This window comes from Bubalus bubalis, chromosome 22 (assembly GCF_019923935.1).
Source record: "Bubalus bubalis isolate 160015118507 breed Murrah chromosome 22, NDDB_SH_1, whole genome shotgun sequence".
Lineage (NCBI taxonomy): Eukaryota > Metazoa > Chordata > Mammalia > Artiodactyla > Bovidae > Bubalus > Bubalus bubalis.
The window spans coordinates 36,006,690-36,032,767 of NC_059178.1; the positions used below are offsets into that span (position 1 = coordinate 36,006,690).

The 26,078-nt window shown below is 38.6% G+C and overlaps 1 protein-coding gene across 4 annotated transcripts in view; it reads right to left on the minus strand.

Annotated features, from left to right (window-relative positions):
• Nucleotides 1–2,502: 2,502 nt before the first annotated feature.
• LOC102406999 (desmocollin-2) overlaps nucleotides 2,503–26,078 on the minus strand; it is a 38,266-nt gene continuing 14,690 nt past the window's right edge. For 3 of the 4 annotated variants that reach the window (XM_006054002.4, XM_006054003.4, XM_045164024.1), the window contains 10 exons: nucleotides 25,189–25,355; nucleotides 20,942–21,076; nucleotides 20,187–20,372; nucleotides 18,203–18,453; nucleotides 17,720–17,853; nucleotides 11,194–11,421; nucleotides 8,146–8,379; nucleotides 7,633–7,760; nucleotides 5,728–6,018; nucleotides 2,503–5,059 (listed from right to left, as the gene is read on the minus strand). In XM_006054002.4, the coding sequence (XP_006054064.3) occupies nucleotides 4,862–5,059; nucleotides 5,728–6,018; nucleotides 7,633–7,760; nucleotides 8,146–8,379; nucleotides 11,194–11,421; nucleotides 17,720–17,853; nucleotides 18,203–18,453; nucleotides 20,187–20,372; nucleotides 20,942–21,076; nucleotides 25,189–25,355 (1,952 nt within the window). In that variant the 3' untranslated portion in view covers nucleotides 2,503–4,861. Of the gene's footprint in view, nucleotides 5,060–5,147; nucleotides 5,194–5,727; nucleotides 6,019–7,632; nucleotides 7,761–8,145; nucleotides 8,380–11,193; nucleotides 11,422–17,719; nucleotides 17,854–18,202; nucleotides 18,454–20,186; nucleotides 20,373–20,941; nucleotides 21,077–25,188; nucleotides 25,356–26,078 lie in introns of all 4 variants that reach the window. The other variant, XM_006054004.4, reaches the window with a different exon arrangement.

A 26,078-nucleotide genomic window follows, 5' to 3' on the forward strand; every position in this document is an offset into this window, starting at 1 on the left:
CAACCCTGTAATTCTAATTCAATACAAGAGCTTTATTTTAACAAACACCATGGGTAATTCCGAAGCAAATGACCTATGAACCCACATTCTAAAAGATAGTGCCAGCAAATGTTTCAGCAATTTGCCGAAATTTGCTACTCTTCGTCAACTGTGACAGAATCAGCATTTTGCTCCATCCTCATTCCTACATTCTAACATAACTAAGAGTAGGCAGGCAACCAGGAGAAATTTGAAAGCTCTAACCTCTTAGCTTTGCACAGATTTTCTGCAGGAGCACAAGGGACAACTCCACCATCCCTTGTCCTGTGTCAATGTGGATACCGAGCATAGCTGATTCAGCTTGCTCCTTCTGACATATGAGCACAGTCTGTATTAGGAAGGCCTTCCGTGGCGGTACTGGGAAGACATTAGATGACTGTATGCAAAAAAAATGAACAAACAAAATTGTAATTAAAATTCTTAGAAAGTTTGGCAGTTTGGAGCAACAAAGGGATGTGCCATGCAGGCAAAAAAGAGAAACTGAGAATTCTCGAGTTTCATGTAATTACAAGGATACTACACAGGAAACTCAGGAAGGCCTGACTGGATATGGTAACACACTGTTTATCTTTACTCATGAGTTAAAAGTTACCAGAGTAACGTGGGTCTCACAGAAGAACGGGAATGAGAGATGCAGACCTACACAGATCTCATACAACCTTAGAGCTTTGTTATGCATGGAGGTAGAAAAAATGATGGTTCTAGGTCCATAGATGGAAGCATTTTGTCCTCAAGACATTACTGCCTAAGGGGACGACCACGGCAAAATCTGGGCTTGAGATTTCAATCAGGAGCCCAGGAAAAGGCTGGAGATGGAGATGAAAGGAAAGCTTGTTGTCAAAGTCAGATTTTCCACTAAAAAAAAAAGGGAACCAAGATAAAGCCAGTATCAAAATGGGGATCCCTAAAAGCAAAAAGTGATTACATGGAGACCCCCAAATGCAGACTGCACTGAGCTAATGGCAATTCCCTGTAGGTTTCCCCTGTTGAAGCAGTATCTTATAAGGAAATCTCTAAGATTTTGCTTCCTTTTTTGCTTCCCACACCAGTGTATGACTTATGAGGAATTTTATCTGCTTTTCGTTTAATTCTGAAAATTGATCACACTGATTTGTGGGCTATGAATGATTTAGCTTCTTGACTACCAAGAATGAGTGACCTGGACACTATTACCAGCCGTGATGTTCTCAAAGACTATCACAGGTAAAACACTGATCAAGCTTCTGGGAAAAATATATGGGAACATCGTGGCAAGATGTCAGCTAAAGAGAAAGTGGAGCCTGAATCTATGATTATTCCCAACTATGGCATCTTCCTCTCCTATGACAACAACAGCAGCAGGAAACATACATGTGTGCTTAGTCGCTCCGCTGCTGCTGCTGCTGCTGCTGAGTCGCTTCAGTCGTGTCCGACTCTGTGTGACCCCATAGACGGCAGCCCAACAGGCTCCCCCGTCCCTGGGATTCTCCAGGCAAGAACACTGGAGTGTGTTGCCATTTCCTTCTCCAGCTTAGTCGCTCAGTCGTGTCCAACTCTTTGCGACCTCATGGAATGTAGCCCACCAGGCTCCTATGTCTATGGGGATTCTCCAAGCAAGAATACTGAAGTGGGTTGCCAAGCCCTCCTCCATGGGATCTTCCCAACCCAGGGATCAAAACCCAGGTCTCCAGCATTGCAGGTGGATTCTTTACCATCTGAGCCACCAGGGAAGCCCAACACATATATTGAGGGCTAACTCGATGCCAGGTCTTTTCATGAATTTCTTTTAATTCTGACAACTATGAAGCAGACTCCCTCAGTCCCTGGAGGAGGGGAGGGCCTGGCAACCCACTTCAGTGTTCTTGCCTGGAGAATCCCACAGACAGAGGAGCCTGGCAGGCTACAGTCCATGGGGTTGCAAAGAGTCAGACACAACTGAAGCAACTTACCACCCATGTAGACTCTTCCAACACCCTCAGTACAGGTCATACAAGTGAGGAAACTAGACTCCAAGTCTGAGTGACTTCTCCAATCCCACAGCCAATAAGGGAGGGGCTAGGCATTTGCATTAAGACAGTCTTTCTGGAGTGTTTGCATTTAGGTTACCACGGTGAATGCCAGAGTCTTAAACTCCCAGGCAAGCAATTGCTTGCCTCTGAGGAAAACCATTCCTTAGCAGAAGAAGCTAGAAGAATAGCTAAGAATAAGCTTGAAGGAGGAGTCTTAAGCACATGTAATTTTCACAGGGGTCCAGAATTAGTGCCCATTTTAAGAAGTGAATGTTCTTCTTTCCATCCAATTTGAACAAAGTTTCATATTACTTGCAACAAAGCAATCCTTTGCAGATACTTCAGCAGTCTTTGCAATGTATGTTCTGAAACACTGGAAATAGAAGACTCAGTCATTGGATGATCATTACAGAGAAACATATGCTCAACTGACAGATATTCAAAAGTCAAAAACAAAATAACAACAACAAAGACAATCCTTCCATTATCTTATTTTCTTAATTGATTTTTGTTAACATGAAATGGGTTATTAATGCAACTTATTTAAAATTGTTTATTTCTATTAGGAGTGCCTTTTGGGTGGACCACTCTGAGTGACTTTCATGCTTAAAAACCATTTTTTATTCAAATGTCTTACAGCCACCCCAGGAGAACCCTAGAAAAGGAGTTCTATTTATTATCCCCCATTTTAGATGAAGAAAACCAGACATGGAGAAATAATGCAACTTCACCAACATTCCATAGCATTACAGTCTTTAGAACAGTAAAATTAGATAAATGTGATGGTAACAACCAAAGACCTCTCCAAATCAACCTCTAAAATTCTAAAATGTGTAGAACAGGATTCTAAAAAAGCATCACTTCTTTAAGAAAAACACCATCCCATAAGCTCATATCAGACACATGATTAACAAACACACTGATTTTTAAAACTACCTGATTTACTTTATCATAACTAGTCATGTATAAGAATTTTATAAATAATATTGAGAAACTGCATTTTTGACTGAGCAGCAATGAAACTATTGAAAAGATTAACAGATTATTCAATAAACTACCCAATGTTAATTCTTAAAAATAATTGGTATAAGCCAATCTTGTGAATCCAAAAGCAGGCATATTATTAACTATTCTAAATATTAGAAATATTTTTTAAATGTCCAGTGGTTAGTATAGATAGAAAATTTATTGATTGAAATCAGCTGTGAAACCTAGCCTGGAATTTGATTAGCTATTAGGTTTAACTTTGTCTTATTAGTTTAAAATTTAAACAGTTTGGACCACTTCTACATTCATTAAAAACTTTAATCTTATAATATTTAAAAAAAAAAAAAAACTTTACAAACACATAGATGTAACTAGCCATCTCATCTAAAAAGCTATATTATTCCTAGGCAGCTTTCAAGATCCCTGCATTTCAAAGCTTATTTCAAAAACCATCACTATTTTGCATTTATAAACTGGATCTTTGCAATAAGGAACTATAAATATACCACCGGGCTTCCCAGGTAGCGCAGTGGTAAAGAATCTGCCTGCCAATGCAAGAGATGCAGGAGACAGAGGTTTGATCCCTGGATGGGGAAGATCCCTGGAGAAGGGAATGGCTACCCACTCCAGTAATCTTGCCTGGGAAATCCCAGGGACAGAGGAACCTGGCATCTACAGTCCATGCAGTCACAAAGAGTCAGACACCACTGAGCAACTGAGAACCAAACAAATATACTATTATATACTAAATGCCCACATCCCAATTTTAATTACAGTATTCCTTTTGTTAACATAAAATGCTGCATCTAATAAAAGCATGATACATTTCTACAATTCAGTGGCAAAATTAAAGGGTCTTTGTAGAGAAGATAATGAAGCAAGCACCAAAACAGTTCAAACAATAAAATCAACATTACATTGATTTTAAAAGAAAAGCCAAGAATATATAGGTGCTTATATAAAAGAGAAACACAGAACTTCATACGAGAGGAAAGAGAGATGGCTCTTAACTATATTTAGATTCTCCGGCCCAAATGAAAACTTTAAGAACACAAACAAGATAGAGACAGAGAGAGAGAGGGAGAAGGGGACGAAGGGAGCAGAGGGAAGGTGAAAGACAGAGACCGAGGGGGCGCTGGAGAGCAGGGCCGAGGAGACCAAAGACCAAAGCCTCACAGAAATAAAAATATATTCTTGAAGCATTTTTTAAAATGTAAATGTTTGGAGAAGGTGAATAAAAGAGCAAGTGTAATTCAGGGCCAGATTTCACAAAGAATACAAGGTAGAAACTAAACTTCACCAAAATGGAATTATAATAACAGTCAACACTTGCTTTATGAAGACAGGTCATGTTACAAGACTAAAACAACATCAAGAATGCAGTATAAACACTTCAGAATGTTTAGGAGAACAGCAGTCTTTAAGTACCATACAAACGATTAATGAATCAGGTAACTGAAGATTACGTTAGAGCAAGGTCTATACAATTTTCCATTTGGTTCTACTTCAAGTAGTCTATGATATACACATGAATTCATTACACTGTATTGCACTATACATTGGCTGCTGTCATTATACCCAAATGTAAACAATAACGCAGACTTTCTTGTCTATCTGCAGGTGTCCTTAGGTGGCAGTAAGTAATTAAACAATATGAAAAAGCCAGGAAATTTGTGTAGCTATTTACAGCATCCCTCGGTGAATGCACATTTGGCTAAAGAGATCCCAACAAAATAAAGGGGAAAAGCCCCAAATATAGCATCTTCTATGTTTAAAAAAAATCTTAGCTTATAAAAACAAAAAAAGACGATAAACCCATTGGCTTTTGTAGACCATCTAGAAGGCACTCATCTCTTCATGCATGTTTCCGCAAGTGTCCTAAATTTGGGTCCCAGATGATCCAAAAATTCAAGCCCATCTTCTTCTTGTCGTTCGCTGCAACAGCCCACAGATCCAGCTGCTGATCCTCTTCCTTCGTAGTTATAGGTCAGGACGTAGTCTTGAGCTTGCATATGGGTGTTATCCTGATCACACTGCCGGACCTTCTGCCAAGAGGATAAAACACAACATATTTTATTATTATTATTTTAAACACCAAGACTTACTAGCATAAAAATAATTGCTTTGATTTACCTTTCATTGTTTAATTTTTAACCAGAGTGTGTCCTCTAATGGATTCCTATGTATAAAAAATGCACATGATTGGTCTGTATCATAAATCACACCATCAGTTAATTCACTACATAGCAGGTTTCTAAAAGTCACACATGTGGCAGCAAGTATGCAAGCATTTGTTTTAAGTTATCATTGTTTTCCCTTTCCAGATTATGGCTAATGTGAAATGCATTCGTACAAGTGAACCCGAATGCATGTGGCTCAAAGCTTTCCAGATAGGCAGAGTGACTGCAGGTTGGAGTTGCCTTAGATTCCACTGTTGGTCTCTAAGACCTGATTTGTCTGATGGGAAATGGTAACACAAAGCCATGAGAAAAAGAATTTAAGTATCATCTTATTCTTTCAGAAAGAATGAACAACCAAACAAAATAGGAAGAAAAGTCAATACCCATTTAACCTCTGATTGCAATTCAATCAAAATTAAGGAAAATCAAATTTGTAATAAGTAGATTAATTAGGTGAAAAATCAAGATCATAATCATTTCATAATCATTTAGAAAGTTGAAAAGAAAGCAAAACAGATTTATGGGAAACTCACTTCACCAAGACGGGGCTGAGCGTAAGTATACCACTCGGAGTACGTGGATTTGCAGTTGTCGGTTGCTATTGGTCCTCCCCTACAGGAATCCAGAGTGTCCTGTCCACCTTCCTTACACCGTTCCAGGGTGTGATGATGCCCGGTTTCCTGGCAGGACTCCATGGTCTGGTGCCCTCCTTTTACCATCTCGATGGTTTCTTGCCCTCCATTTTTCACTCTGGATCCCAGGGTGCCACAAATTCCATGAGCAGAGCCACCCACAGCATGGGTTGTGAAATCATTTGTGGAATACTGGAACAAAATAGTTGGCATTGGGGAAATACAGAGAAAAACAAAAAATAAGAAAAAGAACAAATCAAGCAGATAATGCCATGAATTTTCGTGCTAGGAGGTAAGCATTCCAAGGGCTGGAACTCAATCTGTCTTGGCAACCTTGGGTGCCTAACTACCTTAATTCTACTACTTCACTAGGTAGCTTCCAATACAGGAAGCCAACTGCAAGATGTCAAGTGGTCTGAGCCCTGAGACAAGTCAGAAAACCTGATGTGTACTCCTTTTTTAATAACTTCTTAGAATACTGTACAACTTCATCCGTGAAATCCTTCCAGCATCTCACATTTCAGGCTCAGGATTCCACACTATTGTCTCACACAGACTAACGCTGCTTAATTCATTCCCTTCACCTGACTAGAACAGAAACAGAAATAATAATCGGTATTTTTATTCAGTGCCTAATTGAGTTCCCTTCAACTGAAACAAAATTAACAGAAATAACAAGTTGCCGTAAAAAGCGGCAATACTAAATCCTTGTCATCTAATTAAATAAAGACAAATCAGCAGAGAAAGTAAGAACACCAAAGCTCTGGACACTAACATTCCATGTTATGTTTTTCTAGGAAACTCTTAAGTTTCATTTTTTCTAATACCTTCCTAGATGCCAACATCCTTTTGTTTTCTAGATCCTTCCTGCTCTAATCATCAATTACATTTTGGTAGGGAATTTATTTGTTCCTCCACATACTGGGGCTTCCCTCATAGCTCAGTTGGTAACGAATCTGCCTGCAATACAGGAGACACCAGTTCAATTCCTGGGTCAGGAAGATCCACTGGAGAAGGGATAGGTACCCACTCCAGTATTCTGGCCTGGAGAATTCCATGGACCGTACAGTCCATGGGGCTGCAAAGAGTTGGACACAACTGAGTGACTTTCACTTCACTTTTTTCCTTCATCCACATACTAGGCTGGAACTCAAAGCTGAAGCAGTACAATCACCTGTTAGCATGATTGCTTCATATATTTGACCACAGGCTCCTTTCTAACCCATAGTAGAGGCTGAGAGCCTCCATTAAAGTTCTTCCCACGATGATCAAAGCCTGTAGTCATTTTATGGCTGCTGCCAGAAAAAAAATTAAAATTATTATGCTGATGATCAGTGAATAACTAAATGAAACCCTTTTATAGCACAACCAGCAGCTTCAATATATAAAAAAGACAGGATTTAAAGTTGAAGCAGTGACACACTTGAAATAGGGGGGAAAAAAAATAACAATATGCCAAAGGATTTTTACTATTAAGTAACATTACATGCCCAAATTGAAATGCCACATATCACCATGGGATCAATGTCATTTGATTTGTCCCCTGCAACTGATGACATGTTATATATTGTAAGCTATCTGATTTCAAAAAAACTTTTCCCAGAAAAGATCACTACAGTTGTTTAGGCAAATTTATTGTTTGAATGTATACTAATATTTTGGCTGAGCCACGTGGCAGGAGGGATCTTAACTCCCTGACCAAGGACTGAACTGGTGCCCCCTACAGTGGAAGTGCAGAGTCTTAACCACTGACCGCCAGGGAAATCCCTATCATCTGTACCTATTTTGAAAAGACAAACAATTTACCACTTTGTCATCGCCGGGAGCTTCAGTGTTTGACACAATGAGGTTCTGCTGAGCTAAATCATCAGGAAATACTTTTGGCTTTTTGGCTGCCCCAGTAGTCGCCCCACAGACCAAAGTGAATAAGATACCTGCAGGATAAGAGAGATGACTTTGGTTTATCATAAAGGATTATTATGAATTTATGATGACAAATAGAAAAACAACTTTCCAGAAAACATAAATATTATTGCTTGAGTCAAAGCAGCATCCATTAGAAAAGCCTGCCTTAAATGGATATGCTACAAACAAAGACACGCTCAGTGCTGTACTTGTGTTAAATTTTATGTCTGCACCAATTACAACAGCACTAATATGATACCTGCAAGCACTTTCAATATAAGAATTAAATATGTGTGTGTGAAATAGAAATGTAGCTATATACAAATGAGCAGCCATAGATAACAGTGTTGATTCTAAGAATGTGTCCTGAAAGTCATTTTAAAGGTTATCGTTTAAATTCATGAAAGGACTTACAAAATAGCAATGCTATGCCCAACAATATTGCAAGGATGGCCCACTTTCCAAGTATCACTTCGTTGCCAATCCTCGGAACTGGCCTAATGCTGCAGTCATCTGGGGTAACACAGTCACATAATATCACCTCTAACTGAGTGACGAGCGACTGGCCAAGTCTATCTGTAACTCTGACAGGGACTGTATATTTTCCAAACTGGAGGTCATTCAGATAGGAGAGACGTGCTGCTGTATCTGAAAGGAAATAAAACCATGACTTATAGATTGCCATTGATTTCTCCTGAGCATAAATAACTAGTGACAGGATATTCAGCATTATTTCCATACCATGGATATTCCTAATGGGAATGGCACAAGTGCTACACGATTGTAAGTGTGCATGGACAAAGTCTTTCTGATCATATACAAGTTTGTTTATGCTGCCTCTTTGTATAAAGGTCTTTTGGCTTTTGTAATAATATATTTTATCTGTCCATACACAAGTCCTTCTTATCACAAATAATAGATTTGTTGAGATTGACTTTTATCATATCTTTAAAAATTTTAATATGACCAAAATTTTAATTTTAATATATCTTCTTTTATGCACGATTCATCAGAGAATTTCATAGTCTGAATTCCGGATGTTTCTCCTTACTTTATTTTCATATATTATGCCAAACCATGAATGCACTATCAAGGCATCAGTCATATGCTGGAACAACTTCTCATGATCCTATAAGACACTGGGACCAACCTTATATTTTTTGCTTTTGATGTTTTTAAGTCAAGAGTGGAAAATATCCAGATCAAAATCCAACAGTCTTGGGGACAGAGCCAAAAATATACTACTTTACATATAGATTACACATGCCCATGCCCAAGAATAATCCTCCCAAGTTAGCTGGCCCAGTGTGACATTTTTATTATTTCATATTTGATGCTCTAAATGTAAACCTTCAATACTTGGGTAAAAAAATAAATCATTGAATTGAGTCAATGTTAAAGGAAAGCATGATTAACCCAGTGTCCATGAATGTGTAAGAAATAATAATATGCCTAACAAAACCAAAATTTATGATTCAAAACATATTGCCTATTGATTGCCTACGCAATCTATTGGATTGCCTATCTTGTTTACTTCCCCCTATAATCCCATTTTACATATGAATAAATGAATGCCCAAGAAGAATAAATAGTATAATGAGACCTAAAGCCTCCTTGCTGCTGCTGCTGCTAAGTCACTTCAGTCGTGTCCAACTCTGTGCAACCCCATAGACGGCAGCCCACCAGGCTCCCCCGTCCCTGGGATTCTACACTGAACACTGGAGTAGGGTGCCATTTCCTTCTCCAGTGCATGAAAGTGAAAAGTGAAAGTGAAGTCGCTCAGTCACGTCCGACCCTTAGCGACCCCATAGACTGCGGCCCACCAGGGTCCTCCGTCCATGGGATTTTCCAGGCAAGAGTACTGGAGTGGGGTGCCATTGCCTTCTCCGAAAGCCTCCTGAGGATACAGTCTTCTCCACTTAGCATTTTTCAGGCTTTTGGACTATTTCACAGCCCAGCAAAACTTTAAACTAATACAGTTTTGACCAACATAATCCTGTTAACATTTCACTGTACTAAGCAGGAATTTTTAATTACTGCCTCTTTTAACATTATATAAAAAAAATGTGATATTATGACACCAAAGAAGTAGAGAGGTCATCTAAATATAAGGTTGCTTCTCACATACACACTCATTGGTATGCTAAGTTGCTTCAGCTGTATCCAACTTTTTGCGACTCCATGGACTATAGCCCTCCAAGCTCCTCTGTCCGTGGAATTCTCCAGGTAAGAATACTGGAGTGGGTTGCCATACCCTTTTTTAGGGGATCTTCCCCCAGGGATCAAACTCACAGTTCTTATGTCTCCTGCATTGGCAGGCACACTCTTAACCACTAGCTCCACCTGGGACTCACTGGAATGCTATTTAAAAACACTGAAAATTGTGTCTATCAGTTCACAGAGCAATTTATAATAGGAAATCAACAAATATTCACTGCAAGCATGGGGATGAAAACCATTCAAGGGCATTTTAAAGGCAACCCCCATTCAGTTTACAGTAGATGAAGGTTAGAGTTAGGGTCATGAAAGTTGGAGTGACAGGACATGGTGCACAGGTTGTGCAGTCAGGAGACACAGAATATGCTGGAAAGTTACGAGCTGATGTAGGAGTGAGGCAACGGTGGCACGGAGAGAAGTTCCTTTTGCTTTTGCCATTCTTGTCACCATGGATTTTAACAAAGGTAAAGTCAGAAGTACACACTGGGACCAAGTGGGGGAAGAATCCCACATAAAAAACATTAGATAAGAAATGGTCAAAAGTCAATGCAGCACAGAAAAGGTTTCATACAGTGGACACTGTGATGCACTCCCAGATCCCCCCCAATCAGGGATGTATTGTCCCAGCTGCTTGGGAGGCTATCGGCACCACCAGGGACTGGGTCTTCCTGCCAAAGGTCATGCCCCCTCGGGCACCCCAAATCACAGACAGTCACGAAAGAGCACAGAACAGAACGGCCATTGAGGAATGGAGATGACTCATGCATTAGTCAAGGCTGTCCTTTGGCCTGAGCTGCAGCTTGAGTTCTCTGTTTGCTCCACTCTGCTTTCTTTCCACTCACATATACTGATGCCAAGGAAACACCTTGATAAACATTCAGCCTAGAAAGACTGCCTCAGCGTCCACTTCCCTGGGAACACACCTGCAAATGGGGATTCCCTTCTGACCAAGGAAACCATGTGAAAAATCTGTGTGGCTGGGAGGCACACAAGCCTGGCAGTGGTTCTATCAGATCTGGTCTGGTGGGATTGGGGCGGGAGGATAGCAGTGTAGCATGGGAATGAGAATTCACGTAAACCGTAGGGAATCCTGGCACAGGACTGACCAGAAACAGGCTCTTCCCACCACACCAATGCTGAGAAACTCACATTCATTCGTTGGTGGTTACCATACAGCAAATTATTCTTCTATATTTTAGACATTTTGATACTGAAAACGACAGAGTAACATTTAGAAATACATACCATTAACCTTTGTCAGTCTCCACATTCTAAGTACCTCTGAATCAGAAACACCTTCCAAACTGAAGTCAAAGGGTGGGCCGTGTATGGGTTCATCAGGATCTACAGCAACAATCTCGGCCGATGACATGACAGTTTTACAGATTATCACCGTCCGCTGACGTATGACTGGGCCATTATCATTCACATCCTCAAGAATAATCTCCAGGACTCCATTACATGTTCTCCCATCTAGAAAATTGGATATGAAAATATAATTTCTTGATTTTTGAGTTTCTATTATGCAATTACACATTGAAAATTACACATTATTAGGCACTTGTACCATAGAAATGACAGGAACAGGCACAGTCTTAGGTTACATCGCTAAGTTACGTTAAAAGAAAGACATAATCCATTTCAAAGATGTTGTACAGAAAATAACTGCTATTTAGATTTGTTGTCCATTCACTAAAAAGTTGCAATAGACATGGAATTTTTGTAGAGGTGAGGTTTGACAGATTTTTTAAAAGAGGAAGGAAGAGAGGACCAAAAAGGGCATTTCTGGTATAGTGAAAACACAAGGAGATTTAACAAGGTGGGAAATCACATGCACAAACCTATGTTCTGGACACAATGAAAGGGAAGGCATGTGGAAAGCACTTAAGGTTTGGGGGCAGGAAAAGTAAAATGGGTAAAAGGCATAAGATATGCAAGTGGAAGATTAGAACAAAATTAGTACACAGAAATGTTTAACACACAAAAGACCCCAGAAGTGGGAAATCACTTGCAAACTTGAATAATCACTCTGAGGTAGCCTAAGGAACTCATCTATCAATACAGTCAATAAACTTACTGAGTAATTACTTTGTACAGAGCACTGCAGTGGAAAACCTGGGAGACTCGAAGATGAAGTGGGCATGGGTCCCGGCTACAAATGAGTAACACAGTTGTGAAGCCTAAAAGTGAACATAAATCCAGGACTTGTGTCTCTAAACTATTTTTTCTTTCTGCTTATTAATAAGGAGGCCATGGTTATGAGGAGTGGAAAAGAGGATGAAATAAACTTGTGCCATCTGCGACCCAGGGCTGTGTCTTATACGAAGCTGCCCTCCTAAGGAAAGCGAGGAGACCAGGCAGAGCCCTGCAGCCACTACCTCAACCCAACAGGACCAGTTGTATTTCCAGGGTCATCCTGGGCCAGGAGCCATAGCCCATCAAGTTACGAAACTGGTGCTGAACTGGGGTCACAGAAAAGGACATGGTGGAAGCAACTGCAAAATTGCTCTGGGTACCCTTATGGCAGAAAGTGGAGAGGAACTAAAAAGCCTCTTGATGAAAGTGAAAGAGGAGAGTGAAAAAGCTGGCTTAAAGCTCAACATTCAGAAAACGAAGATCATGGCATCTGGTCCCATCACTTCATGGCAAATAGATGGGGAAACAGTGTCAGACTGTATTTTTGGGGGCTCCAAAATCACTGCAGATGGTGATTACAGCCATGAAATTAAAAGACGCTTACTCCTTGGAAGGAAACTTATAACCAACCTAGATAGCATATTCAAAAGCAGAGACATTACTTTGCCAACAAAGGTCCATCTAGTCAAGGCTATGGTTTTTCCAGTGGTCATGTATGGATGTGAGAGTTGAATTGTGAAGAAAGCTGAGCGCCGAAGAATTGATGCTTTTGAACTGTGGTGTTGGAGAAGACTCTTGAGAGTCCCTTGGACTGCAAGGAGATCCAACCAGTCCATCCTAAAGGAGATCAGTCCTGGGTGCTCATTGGAAGGACTGATGCTGAAGCTGAAACTCCAATACTTTGGCCACCTCATGCGAAGAGTAGACTCATTGGAAAATACCCTGATGCTGGGAGGGATTGGGGGCAGGAGGAGAAGGGGACGACAGAGGATGAGATGGCTGGATGGCATCACCGACTCGATGGACATGAGTTTGGGTGAACTCCAGGAGTTGGTGATGGACAGGGAGGCCTGGCGTGCTGCGATTCATGGGGTTGCAAAGAGTTGGACACAACTGAGCAACTGAACTGAGCTGAACTGAACTGATAGTGGAATAGAGGAAAAGTCTGAAGTTAGAGGCAAGTCAATACCTTCTATTTAATATCCTGCAAATTAAAATTCCAGAATGAGCAAGGTTAATGTTTAAAGGAAAGCCAACAAAATCACTAATCAGAAGATTTACTCACTTTATGCAAGATAGCTTCAGAACATGCATATTTACTATCTACAAAAACATAAAGTTAACTGTTTAAATAAGAATGCAATTGACAGCTGAAATTCCAGTAGAAATAATCTAATAATCATCTAATAGGGACTCTAGAAGAAAAGGATAAATAAAATGGTAGGGAAGCAATACTTAAAGAAATACTGGTTGAGAATATCCCAGAATTAAAGAAAAACGTGGGCTTTTTTTTTTTTAATGTTCTGATCTGATTGCACTGCTGGGTGAATAAAACTAAATTCTCAGCATAAACACTGAATTAAAACTATATATTGAACATAACCTAGGGAACTACAAAAGTTATCTGGATGTATGACCTACAAAAAGACAACAGACACTAAAATAAGCATTGGCAACAAGAAATGTCAAAGGACGATGGAGTATCACTTGCAGGGTACTGAGGCAAAGAAAGAGTTAACTCAAAATTTTAAAGCAAGTCAAATGACAAAATCAAAGATGAAGATGATATTGAAGTATTTTTCAGAACAATAAAACTGACAGGGTTTATCACCCACATCATACCACTGAAAGAACTAGTAAAGGATACAGTCCAGCAAGAAGAAAAGAGAACTTGAAGAGAAGAAATGAGATACAAGAAACAAGGCAACTATCTCTCACTTTGGACAACTTGAAAAAAAAAGACAGAAAGGTAGCAGGAATATATGCAAACATGTATTTTATCTGCCTGACAAACTTTCCTATTAGGACAGAATACTCTCTCCCCTCAGATTTTTCTGGTTCTCATGCTATGTGGTGTTTTCCTGCTCTCTCTAAAAATAAGGATTGCAGGACACGATTTGGGTCCACACACAGAGGTGAAAGCACATGTCTTACTGACTGAATCTGATTAATTGTAATGGCTTTAAAAATTGACCTCTGCAGTGTTTGCTGTTCTACCACTGTAATAAATGCTTGAATTCCCCTTTCATGAAATGTGTAGAATTGTTCAATAAACCTTTTTTTTGCACATCGTGACCAGTATTGGTATAGAATATGTCAACCAAAGATTTTAGACATTTAACTCAGTGTCTCACAGCTCTGTTCTTCATGTGTTAGTAATAAATAATATTATTTTATTTACTGGAATATATGCATGTAAAAGCCTCTTGATGAAAGTGAAAGTGGAGAGTGAAAAAGTTGGCTTAAAGCTCAACATTCAGAAAACGAAGATCATGGCATCCGGTCCCACCACTTCATGGGAAATAGACCAGGGAAACAGTGGAAACAGTGTCAGACTTTATTTTTCTGGGCTCCAAAATCACTACAGATGGTGATTGCAGCCATGAAATTAAAAGACACTTACTCCTTGGAAGGAAAGTTATGACCAACCTAGATAGCATATTCAAAAGCAGAGACATTACTTTGCCAACAAAGATCCACCTAGTCAAGGCTATAGTTTTTCCTGTGGTCATGTATGGATGTGAGAGTTGGACTGTGAAGAAGGCTGAGCACCGAAGAATTGATGCTTTTGAACTGTGGTGCTGGAGATCTTGAGAGTCCCTTGGACTGCAGAGATCCAACCGGTCCATTCTGAAGGAGATCAGCCCTAGGATTTCTTTGGAAGGAATGATGCTAAAGCTGAAACTCCAGTACTGTGGCCACCTCATGTGGAGTTGACTCATTGGAAAAGACTCTGATGCTGGGAGGGAATGGGGGCAGGAGGATAAGGGCACGACAGAAGATGAGATGGCTGGATGGCATCACTGACTCAATGGACATGAGTCTGGGTGAACTCCTGGAGTTGGTGATGGACAAGGAGGCCTGGCGTGCTGCGATTCATGGGGTCGCAAAGAGTCGGACACGACTGAGCGACTGATCTGATCTGATCTGATGCATGTAATGCTCACCTTCTAATATTAATACAATTCTATAAGTGTGTGTGCATGGTAAGTCACTTCAGTCGTGTCCAACTCTTTGAAACCCTATGGACTGTAGCTCCTCCATTCATGCGATTCTCCAGGCAAGAATTCTGGAGTGGATTGCCATGCCCTTCTCCAGGGGATCTTCCCGACCCAGGGATCAAACCCGCATCTCTTATGTCTCTTGCATTGGCAGGCAGGTTCTTTACCACTAGCGCCACTTGAGAAGTCCTGGTTCCCAATTCTATATGGGTAAATACCAATTTCAAAAAAGTCCTGCAAGGTGGTCCACAATTTACGTGCATGACACTCTCCTGCTAAATGCTTTTACAAATCTGAAAGCACACTCTTCCTCCCAGCAGTGAGAATCTTACAAGAAAAGAAATGTAAAACTCAACTACACAGAGGAGACACCTGGGTGAAACTGCCAGCTGAGGTTAGATCAAGAAAGGAAACTGAACTCAAAGCTTAAAAAAGACCTATGTTTAGAAGAGGGGAAGGCAGTACAACTAAAAAGTACAGAGATATGAGAGGAATGTGTGGAAAAGTTGAGACATTGAAGACTTGAGGGAGAATTTTTAAAAGAGGAAGAAGCAAGAGCTGTAGGGAAGCCGGAGAGAGGAATTTAGCATAAGCCCAGAGATTAGTGCTCACAGAAGACAGATTTCTCATATGGAAGCGGGTGGGGTGGGGAAGGTCCAAAGGGAATGAGTTGATATAGATCTTTTAAAAAGGTAAAGAACAAAAACAAATAAACAATAAACATACTTTAGTACAATCTCAGTTCATATTAAAAAAAAAAAAAATACGTGGAGTTACTTATCCCTGACCAGCTTCAAAAGAAATGAATGGAAAAGACCCCATTACACATTTATTTTCTACTACAATGATACAGAGCCTCTCTAAACACCATGAAACATTTGCTCTCTCGCTTATTTTTATCTCGTCTGCAACAGAGGAAAATGTGGAATAAAATCATATCCAAAATCTCTCATTCCAGACTAATTTTGATTTCATCAATGAACAAACCATTTGCCAACTGCAATATAAAATGTAAAAATAATGGACTTGATATTCATATTACTTCTCTTCTTTTCACCTGACTTTGACCTAAAAGCATATCTTGACAAAGGGACAAAGGAAGCTGAGGTCTTTAAGGATAGTGTTTAATTGGATGAAGTCAAATTAACAATGGTTTCAACTTTACCAAATCAATCAATGGATATGAGCCATTTCTCATTAATTTAGAAAAAGCTGAAGTGCCTAAAACGTCTTCCAAAATCACTTCTAAAATCTTATGTTGCAAGCTATGGTATAATAATTTATGTTTACTGTAATTAACATTTATTTTACAGAGGCACAAAGTTCAAGTGTATGTTACAATAAAAATTATATTTTATGTAATAAGAGGATCCCATTCCTGATCATTGTGCTCACATTCCAATTTTTCAGGGCTCATGCTGCTGCTGCTGCTAAGTCACTTCAGTCATGTCCGACTCTGTGCGACCCCCATAGACAGCAGCCCACCAGGCTCCTCTGTCCCTGGGATTCTCCAGGCAAGAATACTGGAGTGGGCTGCCATTTCCTTTTCCAATGCATGCATGCTAAGTCGCTTCAGTCTTGTCCAACTCTGTGCGACCCCATGTACAGCAGCCCACCAGGCTCCCCTGTCCACGGGATTATCTACGCAAGAATACTGGAGTGGGTTGCCATTTCCTTCTCCATGCAGGGCTCATAGAAAATGACTACATTTTACATTATTTTGTGGATTCACAGTATTTGTTATTCTAATTTTATAGTATCAGAATACTAATCCCCAAGTATTGTTAGTTTCCTGTAGAAAGATACAACGTTTTTAGGATTGTGTGTGCTAAGTTGATTCAGTTATGTCTGACTCTTTGCACACCATGGACTGTAGCCTGCCAGGCCCTTCTGTCCATGGGATTCTCCAGGCAAGAAACTGGAGTGGGTTGCCATGTCCTCCTCGAAGGGATCTTCCCAACCCAAGGACTGAACCAGAATCTCTTATGTCTCCAACACTGGCAGGCAGGTTCTCTAATACCAGCGCCACCAGGGAAGCCCTTTTAGGACTGTCTATGAGGAAATTAAGTATATTATCTCTATAATGAATTTTCCTGCCAAAGTGAGTATTTTTTAAGAGATATGAATAAATAAATTGAAGCTGATTTTACTAAAGTAATTTTCTTCACAAAAATGAATGGTTATTTAATTTTAATAAAGTACAGTCATATATTTTCTATGACTAAATTATTTTATACTTACATACAAAACTGAAGGTGCTACTGGAAAGCAAATTTGAGTTAATAAATCATAACCAACCCCTCAATACTTGTCATCTGGGGAGGAAAAAACTTTGAATGTACATTGTTAATTTAAAAACAGAGGATGTACGTGATTGAGAGTCTACATAGCTGGCTTAAACACAAAGTCCTTACCTTTGTCTGAGGCAATGATTGAAATATTATATACACCACTTCTGGCTTCTCTATCGAGTCTTTTCAAAATTGTGATGACTCCTGAGTTTTCATCCACATCGACCCACCCTTCTGGATCACTTGATTTCCTATACCTGTGAATAATGATGAGTTAAAATAGCAAAACAGATCATAAGTCAAATTACAATCCTAGTATCAAAATAAATTATACATTTTAAACAGTGAAAGTTGCTCAGGCGTGTCTGACTCTTTGCGACCCCATGGACTGTGGAATTCTCCAGGCCAGAATACTGGAGTGGGTAGCCTTTCCCTTCTCCAGGGGATCTTCCAACCCAGGGATTGAATCCAGGTCTTCCCCACTGCAGGCAGATTCTTTACCAGCTGAGCCACCAGGGAAGCCCAATGTACACAGAAACTTTTTTTTCTTTTCTAAGGAAAAAAACATGGTCAATTTGACGTTCACTAAAATAGAATTACAAGTACCTTATGCCACTGCTACTTCTTGTTTCCGGGTCGTATGCTTTATAACCAATGGTCTTTGTTCCCACTGGTACGTTTTCTTTAATTCGAACAGTTTGCACCCGAGGGTCACACTCAGGGCCCTCATCCTGATTTTGGACATTAACAGTGACTGTTGCCATGTTCGTGGTGGATCTTGAAGTACCAGTATATGGAGCTTCATTAACTACACCAATTTGCAGGGTCACCTGCTGTTTTTCTTCATAATTCAGTGGCTACAAAAGCAAGCATGTTGAAAATGAGATCAAGAGGCAGTATTTGGCCATGAGAACTAGTGTGTAACTACTTAGCTTTGGGAATGTGTACTAAGTGCTGGCTCAGGAAGAGTCATGAAAATACTAAATGTATACCCACAAATGTGCTGATTCAGTATTTGGGTAGAGCCAGCAAAAAAAAAAAAAAAAAAAATCCCTCAATTGCAAATTTAACACAATATTACAGGTCCTAATGGCAATTTCAGATTGTATTTAATGAACTATTATTATTTGAAATATTACTTTTGGGACTCCATGCCCTAATCAACAGTAACTTACTATTCCATCAGTTTGGGCACAGTTTATCCTATCCTCCTGCGATGAAAACAAATATCTATACCTTGTTTAAGGTAGAAAAGGTGGGTCAAATTTTATAAGATGTTTTTAAGATAAGAGACAAGAAAATAGAAAGATCATGGGCATTACACTTTCCTTTTCTATCTTTTTTACCCCAGTTACCCTTTTAAAAATGGGTAGTACCAAGTTTAATAGAAGGTGTTAATTTTATTTTGCCTGATTCATTGCTGTATTGAAAATGGGTGAAACCATTTCCCAGAAGACAGCATTTTTTTTTCCTTTATTTTTTAATTGGAGGAAAATTGCTTTACAATGTTGTGTTGGTTTCTGCACTACAACAACTCGAATCAGTCATAACTATACATACATCCCCTCCCTCTTGAGCCTCCCCTCCCTCCCTCCCTCCATCACACCCCTCAAGGTCATCACAGAGTGCCAAGCTGGGCTCCCTGTGCTGTCAAGTCTTAGATTTCACAGAGATAAATTTCCTTTCTATAATGCCAAGGATTAGGGCAGGGTTGGATGAAGAAAGAAACAAGATTTAAGGGACAATCCCTTTGCTGTTTGAAGCAGAAATTAACCCACAGACTGCAGCTAATTTTCATCACAGTGAGAAAAACCAATCATCATTTTTAACCCATTCTCCTTGTGAATGTAGAAAAGGGAAATCAGAAACCCAGGACAGAATCATGTTCTAGTAAAAGATGCAGCAGAATCATAGGCTCCTATGGTTTTGTCCAAAGCCAGAGCTCAGATGACTTTATGGGTTAACTCTGCCACCTGAATTAGCAGTGATGTCTCCTGAGATAATTAGAGATTATTAGAAGAAGGTTTTGGAAGTATTTACATTTTGAATGGTTGAGGACTCCTGTTCCGAACCAGGAAGTAAAGAACATAATGTACACTGTATCCAAAAGTAAAGATCTATAAAACAGCTTCCCTATGAGTCTGACCAAGAATAACTCATTATTTGGGAAATTCAGTAATGAAGTAGCAGCTCCTTGACAGTGATAGAAAGAATGGACTAGGAAAGCCTGGCAGTGTCTTGCTGTTGCCAAAACTGTGCTAGCTTTTTAATTGTTAAGAGATACTGGTTAAAACAAAAAAAGGAAAAAAAAAAAAACCCAGAGATACTTGTTACAAAGTGGGTACTATATCTTATTAATTGAACATACATATATATAATAATTCTAAACTATCATACCTTTTCAAAATGTTCCCCAAAATGAGTACAATCATCCCACTATATACATGAAGAACACAGCATTTACATAGACAGACTTAACTGTCTATTTTAGATCTACATTTACTAGAATTCCTTTCTTTTCATTAAGCTCTAATATACTAATCTATCATATTATAAGCTGCAAATAACTAATCTGCTGATTTATTCTTACCTTAACCACACACAGAACTCCTTCATTGGTTTGAGAATCTGTTACAATTTTAAAATTTCCATCTTCATTACCCTTTAAAATGGTATAATTAGCCCTCCAATTAGCAGTATTAATTAAATCCTTATCCTGAACGGCAACACGTAAGATTTCTACATCAATTCTATTCTCCTCCACTGATGCCACATACTAAAATAACAAAAAATGACAAAAGAAGTTTAATTAGTAACTCTCACAAAAGCAGAACATCATGTAAAGTAAGCCTGGCTCTTCTAATTTCCAAAAATTATGTTTGAAAAGTGTAAGTGAAAGTTGCTCAGTCGTGTTGGACTCTTTGCGACCCCATGGACTATATATACCGTCCTGGCCTGGAATGGAGTGGGTAGCCTTTCCCTTCTCCAGGGGATCTTTCCAACCCACGGATCGAATCCAGGCCTCCTGCATTACAGGTGTATTCTTTACCAGCTGAGCCACAAGGAAAGCCCAAGAATACTGGAGTGGGTAGCCCATCCCTTCTCCAGGGGATCCTCCCGACCCAGGAATCAAACTGGGGTCTCCTGCATTGCAGGAGGATTCTTTACCACCTGAGCTATCAGGGAAGCCCAAAACTATATTTACATGATTTTAAACCCTAAGTCCAAACTACTTACATATGGCTGGGAATACTTCATTTGAAATCATGGGGCATGAAGGAGATGTGCATATTTAGCAATTAACTCTGCCTTTTACATTTTCTTATATTAAAATCACACACTTACAGAAGAACGGGTGAATGTTGGCAAGTTGTCATTCACATCTTCAATATTAATGATGCAAGTTGCAGTTGTGTGCAAACCAAAATACTGACCATCCATGTCTTGAACTTTAATTTTCAGCTGGTATTTATCAATTAGCTGAAAAGAAAGTAAGAATTTAATTACTGAGTGGAAGCAACATTATAAATGAAATCATAACTTATTCTATAATTTTCCTTGCATTGAAAATTTAAGAAGTACACTATTAGACTTTATAGTTTTCATGTACTGGCAGAGGAATAATTTCCACATACTAATTTTCAATTAATTTATGAAAATATAATAGTTTCTCAAATTTAAAAGTGCTACTCATAGAATCAACTTGGTTTTTGCATTACTTAACAGAAAGAAAAAATATTGTCATAGCCACTTAAAATTGCCTAGTAATTAATCAAAATCTTTATCTCCTATTCAAAGTACATTCTTACATTCAAAAATACATTAACAGTGACTCTATACCAGTCTTATAATAAAGCAATAACATATCCTCTTGTAAAAGTGGTGGATTTTAAATATTTACTTGACATTTATTAAAAGATCATTAAATTAGCATAGGAAGAAAGTTCTGGAGCTTTGTAAAATTTTCTTTTTTCTCTTCATGGAAAATAGTGTCTTTTTTTTAAGGATTTTCCATTCTTTAGAGATTGCAGACTCATCACTAGTTTAAGAAAGTGTGTCTTTCTTAAGATACACAGATAATGGTCTCATCTGTCACAAGTATTGAGATATTGAAGGATTAACAGCATCTCTAATAATAATGCCACCTAGACTGAACATTAGGAAGCTTGGGTTCTATTCCCAAGTTCAAAAACAGCAAATGTAATCTTTGGCAGTTGGGAAAGTCTTTTTCCTTAGTTTTCCTCTTCTATAAAATGATGATAATAACACCTTTGCTAAGTAATTGACCTTTTATAAGACAAAAAATATATAAAATACTTCCTAACCTTCCACCTAGAATAGTTGCCATTCTTTTAAAAAACCAAATTGAACCGGGATCTCCTGCATCGCAGGCAGATTCTTTACCAACTGAGCTATAAGGGAAGCCCTTTCCTTCCTTTAGACTTCTTAAACTTTCTAGTCCTCATGCACTGGACTCAATATTACCTAAAATAAAACTATTAATAATATTTCTCTCAATGGCTATGGTTGTTACACTTCTGATTTTTCCTGATTTACTCCTCTCTCATAATCAATCACATACGTAGAGTTGAAACAATTAATGGTCTTCTTTTATTCAAAATTTTTAAAAGCTCAGACTAGTATTCTTCTAGGAGGAAATATGGATTCTGTTTGTAGCAAACTATGATTTATTGGGAATGATCAACTGGCAGATAACACAAAGACAGAAATGAAGGTTGGGACTTAAATATCAACCTATAATTATCTTCAGATGGAAGAAAAGTTCTAATGCTTAAAGAGATTAAAGCGTGGAAGGCCAACAGAAAAAAAAATCAGAAACCTGGGATCAGAAAGTGAGTCCAGAGCTTTCTTGGGTAAAAGAACTCCAAGACTCCTTCATTAGTCAAATGTTCTCAAGTGTTTTATCAGAATAATCTATTTAAGACTCGACAATAAAAGAAAATTTGGTTTATAACCTGCTCTTCCTGAGCATCCAAATTCCATGAAGAATCTCTATAATCTGTAGACCTGTGACAGCAATCCATTCCTTTAGCAAATGATACCCCATTCTTCACTGGCATGTGCGTGCATGCATGCTTGCCCAGTCGATTCAGTGTCTGACTCTTTGTCACCCTAGGGACCATAGCCCACCAGGCTCCTCTGTCCATGGGATTCTCCAGGCAAGAACTCTGGAGTGGGTTGCCAGTTCCTACTCCAGGCAATCTTCCTGACCCAGGGATTGAACCCACTCTGCATTACAGATGGATTCTTCACCCCTGCATCACCCAGGAAGCCCCTTCACTGGCACAGACTCATTGCAAGAATATATCAATTATAAACAATAAAATTGAATTAAAAAATAGAAATTAAAATAATAGAATTAAAATAATAAAACTGAATTTAAAAATCAAAATTTTACTTAGGAATGTCCTTGTAAATGCAGTAAAAATGATTAATTTTAACCACTGTTATTAAATCTCAGCCTTCAGTCCACATGAAGAAATGGGAGGTATGTATAACAGCCCTTCTGCATAATATTATATGATGTTCTTCCAAGGAAAAGTACTTTCAGGATTGTTTGATTTAGAAGCTAAGCTGTTTTTACATAAAAGACACCTAAGGTTATTCAATTTGGGATCTGGAAGACATTTTGACATACATAAGGCAAATCTGTCACTTAAAGAAAAGGCTATCTGATGCAAATGATCGACTGGAGCTTTCAAGCAAAAATAAGGATTCTAGAAAACTTTTATGAACTATTGTGGTATTAATGGAGATGAGTAGGAGATTGTTTTAATATTGTTTAATTAAATGTGTCAATATTTGGAGGATCTGCATAACTCGGTGAGCCAGTACTTCCCACATGACCAGTGCATGATGTTACAAAACCACACATGGTAAATAAACTAGTCACTTTTAGTACAAGACAATGGATCTTGATGTGACAAAGTATGAAAGTTCACAGACAAGGCTTCTTAAGAGTGCACACCGCAAAAACCATTTACGAACCTACCACCTGTCAAGCTTTGATGTAGTATATCAAAGAAGACTATCCACAGTGATCTGGAATTACTATTAAAACACTCCTCTCTAGTCTTACTTCAGGTCATCTTGGATTTTCTTTATATACCTCGACTAAAACTATATAGCAGACTGAATGCAGGAGATATGAAAACTAATCACTCTTACATTAAGTCAGGTATTAAACAGATTTGGAAAATGTATAATAATGCTACTCCTCATTCAATTGTTTGTTTTGGAAATGTAGTTGTTTTTATAAAAATATTATTTATATTAACATGTAATATCTTAAATGGGTAAGTAAATATATATTTTTTAACTTCTATCAGTTTTAAACATTTTTGGATTAAACAGTGATAAATATAACCCACATAAACAAAAGCCTGGAATTGTCAATAAAACTTAAGACTGTAAAGAGCTCCTGAGACCAGAAAACTTGCAAACCACTTCCCTAATCCATGGGAGAGGAAATGAATTAATACAGAGTTTTAGGAATCAAAGAGAAACCTGACAAACATATATTACTATATTTTAAAATTAAGGATTATAAATGTAGGAAGTAGGCCAGATAAGTACTATAAGAATTCAGATAAATAAATGCTAACAGTTGAGTAACAGTTGAATAACAAAATGAGTAATTACTAAACTAGGATAGCTGCAGGGACAATGGATAGACGTGAGTATAAGATCATTGTGGAGTTAATATCAACATGCTTTGGAACGTAATTTGACTTGGAAGAGGAGACATCAAATACAATTTTGAGAACACAAAGCCAAGGTGAAAATAGAAAAATCACTAAAGGAAAAGAATATTCTAATGTCATTTTAACTAAAAGCATGGGAAAGAGAGCATGTTCAGAAGGAAAGAAGAATTCTAGATATCCTGCATCTTAGGTAGCTGTGAAATGTTCAAATAAGGATTCCTGTCAGTCAACTGAAAATGTTGAATCAGAGATCAGCAAGAGATAAACTTTCATTTAATCCATGTAAGGGGAAAATGTAGATGAGATTGCTAATGAAGTTACACAGATAGAAAGAGAAGCTTTGTTATCTGCAGATAAGAAAATTCCACAAATTCCAAGTTTTACTGTACAATTACAACATTTCTTATTTTTTTCCAACTACAAATATGTTTATATTAGGAAATTTGATTTTATAAATCATATAATTCAGGAGAGAATGAATTAGCAGTTCAAAATCAGCATGCTGCAAAGTTAAGGACCTCCATCAACCTACCTAAAATAATTTTTGTTAGATTCACAATATGCTTTTCAAAAGCTTATCTGCAGGTGATATACAGAGAAACATAGGTACTACCAAAAGAGCCGACTCATTAGAAAAGACCCTGATGCTGAGAAAGATTGAGGGCAGGACGAGAAGGGGACGACAGAGGATGAGACAGTTGGATGGCATCACGGACTCAATGGACATGAGTTTGAGCAAGCTCCAGGAGGTGGTGAAGGACAGGGAAGCCTGGCGTTGGCATGCTGCACTCCATGGGATCGCAGAGTCAAACATGACTAAGGGACTGAACAATAACAAATCAGGTTTTATTTGTTAATATTTGTTACCTCTCTGTCTAGCTGAGATGACAATGTGGTGATCACGCCTGTAGTTGGATGCATAGAAAAGAGGGTGGGTGATACTGGAAACTGCCCAATGATGGAGTACTTTAGACGCGTGTGCAGTGTGCCAGGCTCATCTTGGTCTGTTGCACAAACCTGTCCCACGGTAGTACCTACATACACAAAAATCCTCTTTAATTTCCAAAACCTTTACAGTTTCAACTTTCCCTTTGACTCCTCTCTACCACAAAAAAGTTTTGCACGACAAAATTAATAATAGGAATAGCGTTTGTACATTTTCAGGATTCCATACAAAGTATCACTTCCTTTTAAATATCCCAATCTTCCAACATTTTGAAATTTGGTGACCATATCCATATTTACTACGTTTACTGTATAATTTTATAAATGTTGATAATATCCCCCCATGGCCTTAGTATTTCTTAACTAAAGAATTCCAATTATTCTTTAAGCTTTTTCTGTTTATAAGCCTGCACTTAAATTGATCATATGGGTCAGTTTTGCTCTGAAAATTCTTAGCTTACTTCGATCTTTCTAGAGGAAGACTAAAAATTTAATTCTAACTCCTAGTTGAAATGGTCCATTTTTCAAGAGATTAAGAAAATTTATTCTCCAAGACCTTTAAAACAATGCCCAGAATGCATGTGTGCATGCATGCTAAGTCACATCAGTTGTGTACAACTCTTGCGACCTATGGGCTATAGCCCAGCTGGCTGCCCTGTCCATGGGATTCTCTAGGCAAGAATACTGGAGTGGAAAAAAAAAAAAAGAATACTGGAGTGGGTTGCCATGCCCTTCTCCAGGGGATCTTCCCGGTACAGGGATTGAACACACATATCTTACATCTCCTGCCTTCGTAGGCAGGTTCTTTACCA